Consider the following 7265-nt stretch of genomic DNA (forward strand, 5'->3'; position numbering starts at 1 on the left):
TATTAAGGACTATAATCATGGATCTATAAAACTTAAACTAGCTACCACTAATGTACAAAGCTAATATGAAATGATGATGAACACTGCACTCCATAATCATCTACCAATCTCAACAGTAAAACATTACTCTCTTCACATTCTCTTTCAAGGCTGGCAGTGGCTTCACACCACACTCTCCGGTTGCTCGAGTTCCCTTCGACCCTCCACGACCGCCACTGTTACCACCACCTGTAGAGTCATTCTCTTGCATATCTGGCTCCATATAGAAACGTGCTCTAAATGCTGCTAAATGTGCATAATATGCTGGAGGAACTGCACAAGAAGAAAATTCAGCTAAACAATCCAATACCTGTGCTTAGTACTATACTACTATTATGCATAAAACAAATAGGCTTACCAACTGATACAGATCGAGTACATCTAGCATATGTGTAACACAGATTGTTTGTCAAAGATTGAATTCCATCTGCTGTGAAGTTGTTTTCATCCCACAGAACATGATAATGGGCAGGCCTACTTGTACCCTGCATATTAATAGTTGTAAGCAAACTCATGAATTCATTCACATTCTAATGATATGTGGTTTTTAGTTACAAGGGAGAAAATAAAAAAGCTCTACCTGAATGCCAGCATGACTGCATAGATAGAAATCAAATTCTGTTGGATGGCATATTTTAGAATCAACAACAGTTCCTGAAAAGACATTATTGTTATTATTAATACCAGAAAATTCAGCAATGCACTTATATATTGTACATAAGCATGTTAGGAATATTCTCAATTTACCAGGCATTATATTCCCACTCTTATCTGTACTGCTCCTGTCCCGGTGGTTGTTAGCGAATAACCGTGTATGATGTCGTTTTTGTACAACTATGAAAGTTACCGGAGGCTGATAGTTTGGTTCTAAGGAAGCACATGCCTGCATAACATGTTGCATCTCAGAACATGTCTTTGTCAAAAAGAAATGTAAATGTAAATCACATTAAGAAAATGATTCTCACCTTCCGGATTGCATCTAATTCATAAAGGAGAACTTGGTAAAATTGTCCTTCACTTACACCATCCCTGTTCAAATGTCATCATAACACACTGGTGAGTAACACTATCATCAATCTAGAATGTAAAATATAAACCTGAATCAGAGCTTAAAGATACTGACCTGTAAAATATAATCCTTAGTGGCTTTTGCCCTGTCGCCTTTCTAAACGAAACCAACAAATCTCTGCACAAAAAGGGACACCTGAGAATTAAATACTATGGCCTAATGATATTACATAACAACCTACATCAACCTTCAAAACTTAGATAAGTAAAATTTATATTACTATTACCGGATCATGCCACCGCTGACTGTGCCACGAACAGGATCGTGCCAAGTTTTGTACAAATCTTGTATAAGCTCCTGTCTATGAGCTTGAGCACACACTAAACCAGCATATTTTGTCACTTCAGGCCAGTCCTGGGATGCTACTACCTATAAATTGCATAACCAAAATTAGTCACCAAGATTGTTTCGCAATGATAATTGCAATGCTTTTCAAAGAGAATGGAAGATTGATTAGATCAATACAGCAGCTATTGAAGGGCTAGAGTCTTCTCCATTTTCAGGGTGAGTAACATCTGCTCCGAATATTATGGTTGGTATGTCACTAACCAACGGTATTCTGCAGCTTACAGCATCTAGAAGAACAGTGTTTCTACCTCCCATCTGCATCAAGAGGGGAAAATAAAACAATTAGCACAAGTTTGTAGTAGAATTCAATGTTTTACTAGCAAATTTGCGGTATAATGTGAATGGTAGCAGACATACCTTAACATTGATCTTTAGAGATACATTTGCCAAGTACTGTTTGGTGATCTTGAAGACATGTTTTGTCAGACAGCATTGTGAAATTAAACCAAGGTCAGTTTCACAAATACGCTTGAGATCACCTGAAAATAAATAAGGATTAATACAAGTACCAAATAGCAACCTTTCATTAATTCTTGTAGAATAATCAGTAATAAACATGCTTTAAAGCTTTCTCTACCTGCTCTGGCTTGGCATTGTAGATGGGAATGACAGGCTCTGGATTGAATTCCTAAAGAAAATTCCATGTTACTAGACCTCAGAAAACCAGCTTCCATGCTTGAAAGTTCAAAACAAAAGATCAAAGAAAAAAGCATATTGAAAACTACCATGCCAGACACTTGACACATTTGAGCAAGCTCATGACAAAATGTGCGAGCAACACTATCTTGCACACTCCGCGAAAAGTTAATGCACGCCCACCGGCTAACAGTCATTCCATTAATCATTTTCTGTATCATCCAAGAATTCGGAAACAGAATTAGTATTGAAAGTTATTACAAAAGTCTCCAGACCAAACAAATTATTATGGTTATATCTATACTACAAGACTCCTTCATTTTCTAGTGTATCTAGAACATGATTTGTAATTGAAAGATACTATTTCGAGGCTAAATCATGACGGATAATTGTAATTCTGGAGCACACTACCTTGTTCATCATGTTCCACTGACCAACTTGGGGTAAACAGTTCTTTTCTTTCCCACTTTCATGGTATTTAAGCTGCAGTTCACAAGTGCTACAAATCAATGAATAGTAGTGAAAAAGATATATCACATTTTCAGAATGCTACATGCAACACAATCCAGATAAATAGATGGAGAAACACATTACCCAAGGGGCAGGAAGAATTCGTGCTTCAACAGAAGCTAGCTTTTCACTGATTTTAAGACCAAATTCCTTTGCATAAGGATCTTCATTATAAGAATTATGTTGCACCGTCTGCATGGATTACCAAAGAATAAACAACAGATGCATGAATAGAAGAACATTGTGCTTTTTGTTATGAAGTTTTGGTTTCAAATACCCGTAAGATGTCATTTTCGCGATCGCGTGGTCTCTGGCAAGTAACTTTGAGCAGTGCAGTAATTTGCTTCTCATTCAATCTTTTTGTATACCTTTGCCCCTCCACAATTTTACAGGCCTGAGAAGCCAAAATCCATGTAAGAATAGACAAAAGAATCATTATTAAAAACAAGAGAGGTTGCTTCACTATGAAGTAACTTCCCCTACCTCCATGGGTAAGTAGTTTGCCTTCTTTTGGTTTCCTACTTGAAGGCAAGGAAGGTGAGTGTATTGAATAGTGAAACCATACATCTCTTGAAAGTATTCAACCACTGACTTCATAGTTGAGTTCTCATCAACAGGGAACCTAAAAGAAGCACATCTTCATATTAAGTCATCAACTATGAAATCATTTTACCATAGCCTCATACTAGAAAGAGAAATAACATACACAAGTTCTCTTGTTGGTTGAGAAGTCAATCCTGAAACGCGATATTTCCTTCTTACACTTCCTCTGTGTGTTACTTCAACCTTAACTCCTCTAAGGGCTTTCTTAATCTGTTAGGCACCACAAATTATCTTTATAATATAAATTCACCAATATTAATGACAAATAGTAAGCCTTATCAAGCTATGCCTATATCAGTTGGCCAACAAATTCTACTACTGGAAGAGGCTCAATGAATGCAGCAGAAGCCATGTCTATGAAGTATGAAATAAACAAACAGAATGAAGAGATATGAAAGGTTAAATACTTAATTGTACTTCCATACTTGTATGTAAGAAATGGTTATTAATTGTAAGTTACATACCAATATTGAGGGAAAGGCCCATCTGAGTAGGCCTTATGCTCTGGTAGAATCCACACCATGATTCCAACCCCTCTCCAAGCCGTTGAGGTGTTCTAATATCAGGTGAAAAGAAGGACCTCCCAATGGGGCAGTACCTTAAGTTAGAAGAAAACAAATGAAGCCTTTGTTAGATATAAGCCTCAAAATTCCAACCGTATTATCATCACCATTCATTGAAGTTCAAAAATTCAAAGCCTCAAACACACAAGTACCTCTTAGTTGATAGCTCTCTCAGTACAATATCAAGAATCTGAAGTGCCTCCTGTGGTGCATCAGCTCGCTTGCCGGCTAGAAACTGGCCCAAGTGATGCAAGTTTGCACGAGCAACAAACTTGATCACCACCCTATATTCCCTTTCCCTTCTGAAAAATTGTCACATGTCATTAGTTGAAATTGAACTCATTCAATAGTAACATTTGTCTTAAAATCTTTCTAAACATTTGTCTCAAATACTAAATGAGTACTCTTAAATCTTGTAACTTTAAAAATCAATAAATTCTTCCATAAAATAATTAAGAAGGTTAATAAAAGGAACTCTTAGGAGTACTAATCAAAAAGTCCTATTTCTTTAAACAATGGTATCGTCAAAGTACAATAGAGAGAGAGAGAGAGAGAGAGAGAGAGAAAAATAAGCAGATAAAGAAAGAAAGAGAATGTAGGAAGTGATTAAGGGTCCATTAATAAATGCATACTTGGGGCCATTAACTCCATCATCATTATCATCAAGAAGCTTTATCTTAAATTCTCTCCAGGCAAAGGGAAGCTGGCCAGCAGTGTACAGACTTTTCCTGCCATCATAAGCAGGAAGCCTCATCCCCAAATCAGACTCTTTGTAAAGCCTCACAAGTTCTGCTATTATGGACCGATTTACTGCTCTTGAACTCACTTCTGGGCTAATTGTTACCTGTGCAAAAGCAACACCCATCATTATGATGGCATTAAATTATGGCATAGGGTGAATAAGAGTAGGAACAAAACTACAATAGCCTTAGGCCAAAAATTTCAAAAGTCTCATAAATGGCATTACTACAAGAAAAAAAGACCAAGATAGCAGAAACCCCTATAAGTGGAAAATCACAGGATGATCTTAAATGCTCTCTTTCTCTCTCCCATAGAGGGGCCCTATCATATCAATATGTCACTCTAAGAAATCTTAAAAGAGTGATATTAAGTGGCAAGGGAAAAAAAGGAGGAGGGAGGAAGGCTTACATCATATTGGTTCAAGTCCTTGTCCGGTAGCTCAGCAAAGAAGTGATTAGCCTTGACAATGCATTTTGTCCCAACTTGTCCATAGCCAGGCCTGCGAGCAAAGCTCAAGGATTTGCTTGAAGTGGGAAAACCCATGTCTGTTATGTTACCACCATCACCACCACTGATCTTGCAGCCATTCTCAACATTATTACTATTAATCCCATTTGCTGTCACAGGAGGAGGAGCAGCACCAGCAGTGCAGGGCCTGCAACTTGGTCTCATCAAAATCTCTCCTTGATCAGATTTTCTCCCACCTCTGCCCCTTCTTCTCCCTTTGTTTCTTGGTTGAGGTGATGACTGGTGGTTGTGGTGGTGGTGGTTGTTGTTGTGCTGCTGGTGGTTCTCTTGTGGTGGTGGTGGTGGTGGTCCTTTTCCATTTTGTGCAGCTTTTGGTGCCTTATTCATGTGGTTCTGAGAATGGGGTTTAATCACAATGTGTTGCTCAGAGCTTTCTTTCATCTGCCTCACTGGCATGTTTGGCTTTGTTGATCACTGGAATTTGTAAACCAAAAATCACACCAACTTCACTTAAAGACTCTTCTCTGATCTTTTTATATAATTATTTATGTCTGCGAATGAAAAAGTAAGCGATTGTTTGAGGTAAGATGACAGAAAGTAATGATGGAAAATGCTGTCAATAATGGTAATGTGATGATGCATGCAAGTTGGAAAAGACAATTATTGTAAGAGTGAAAGGAACTGAAAACTGGCATGGCCTTGTTTAACTAGACAAGCATTACCCTTCTCTTGCAAAAAACTGAAACACTCCAAAACTATTCACCCATGTTTCATTCAACAAGCAAACCCAAAATAGCCATGGAGGTGTGTAGAACCAAAAGACCTAAACAGGGAAGAAAAAAAAAAAGAGTAAAGTATGAAAAGACAAACAAGACAAGGAAATCTCAATGCAGTTTTGCAGCACAGGAAATTAACACCACATGCCAAGGAAGTGCAAAGAGAAAACAAAAAGAAAACCAATTGGATTGTTCATGTACCAATGAGCATGAGGGAAGAAAGTGAAGAGTTACTAGTATAAAACCAGAAAATGGAAAAACCCAGAAGACAAAAGCAGGTGCATAGGTTTGTCCCCTACCATTACCAACACGACGAAGAGATACAAACAGAGTGAAGGGGATTTTAGATGAAGAGGGAGGAGGACAAATTTGGAAGCAGAAGAGTAGACAAAAAAAATAGAGAAGGAACAAGAAGAATAAAACAAAAACGAAGGACAATATCCGATCCTAACTAAGACAAGAGACAAGGCCTGGTAGCCAAAATCAGTATCTACAACATTTTGTTTCTCACCAAGAAAAAAAAGAGGATGCTAGTTAGTTCAAAAAACAAATAAGGTTGAGACTTTGAGAAGGTGAGAAGCTGAACCTGGTTGAGGAAGAAGGGAAGTGTTGATGAATGATGAATATAAATCTTATAGAAAGATAGAGATAGATACATAGATAGAGATACACGCATGCAAGTGCAACAAAGAGGGAAGGTAGGCAGCCACCACTTTTTGATCACGTGTAAAAGCCTTTCTCTGCTTCCTTTTCCTTCTTTTGCCTTTAAAACTTAAACTAGTTTTAGCTTAGTTCACTTCACTTCTTCTTGGTTTCCCCCAAGCTCTCTCTATAAGCATGGACCATTCCCTATTTCCTTAATATAATATAATAATAACATTAAGAAGAAGAATAATAAGTCCAAAAGAGTTGCTGAGGGGATTGTAAGATGTAACAGCAATCATGTTACGAAGAAGAATAATTTCAACTTGCAGTGCCTCTCTCTCTTTCTTCCCTTGCAGTCACTTCAGCTTCTCCCTTGCTTCTTCTTCTATATTTTCTCAAATTTATATATTATTATTATTATTTATTTTCTCTCCAACCTATGCAAATAAATTGTGTTGTGTTAATTTCTGATGCTGAGTTAAGCCACTACCACTAGTTCACTTTTGTAAGACTTGTAACGGTCCAATTCTTTTTTCTTTTTATATGAATATAAATAATAGTGAATGTGAATGCATGATGATGTTTTGGGAGCATAGGAGGAAATGATATCAATCAATGGTGAGAAATAAAACTAAGTTTTGATGATTATAATTTGGAAAGTTGGCATTGCAGATTGGAAATATGGTCCACGAATGATTACCTTTTTGACCCCAATAGTACTCCACAACCTACTTTATATATTATCTCTTTTGCTTTTTCTACTGCTGCATGCCACACATTACCTATCATGTTTCCCATGCCCAAATTCCTCCCTAAACATTGTTTATATGTAATAATTAATAATATGGCATGCCAAGTTTTCTAGTT

At 37.2% G+C, this 7265-nt stretch overlaps 1 protein-coding gene across 1 annotated transcript in view; it reads right to left on the reverse strand.

The window, feature by feature from the left end:
- The window catches only part of LOC107617154 (protein argonaute 10-like), a 25425-nt gene extending 19534 nt beyond the window's left edge, over positions 1-5891 (reverse strand). Inside the window, 21 exon segments of the mRNA XM_016318934.2 lie at positions 2-312; positions 398-524; positions 620-693; positions 787-922; positions 1005-1068; positions 1163-1225; positions 1335-1477; positions 1574-1711; positions 1814-2003; positions 2005-2084; positions 2182-2304; positions 2504-2575; positions 2687-2794; positions 2880-2996; positions 3086-3224; positions 3309-3417; positions 3452-3559; positions 3670-3803; positions 3921-4070; positions 4401-4612; positions 4918-5891. Of these exon segments, the coding sequence (XP_016174420.1) occupies positions 110-312; positions 398-524; positions 620-693; positions 787-922; positions 1005-1068; positions 1163-1225; positions 1335-1477; positions 1574-1711; positions 1814-2003; positions 2005-2084; positions 2182-2304; positions 2504-2575; positions 2687-2794; positions 2880-2996; positions 3086-3224; positions 3309-3417; positions 3452-3559; positions 3670-3803; positions 3921-4070; positions 4401-4612; positions 4918-5433 (3006 nt within the window). The 5' untranslated portion in view covers positions 5434-5891 and the 3' untranslated portion in view covers positions 2-109.

The sequence above is a fragment of the Arachis ipaensis genome, chromosome B09 (genome assembly GCF_000816755.2).
Source record: "Arachis ipaensis cultivar K30076 chromosome B09, Araip1.1, whole genome shotgun sequence".
Taxonomy (NCBI): domain Eukaryota; kingdom Viridiplantae; phylum Streptophyta; class Magnoliopsida; order Fabales; family Fabaceae; genus Arachis; species Arachis ipaensis.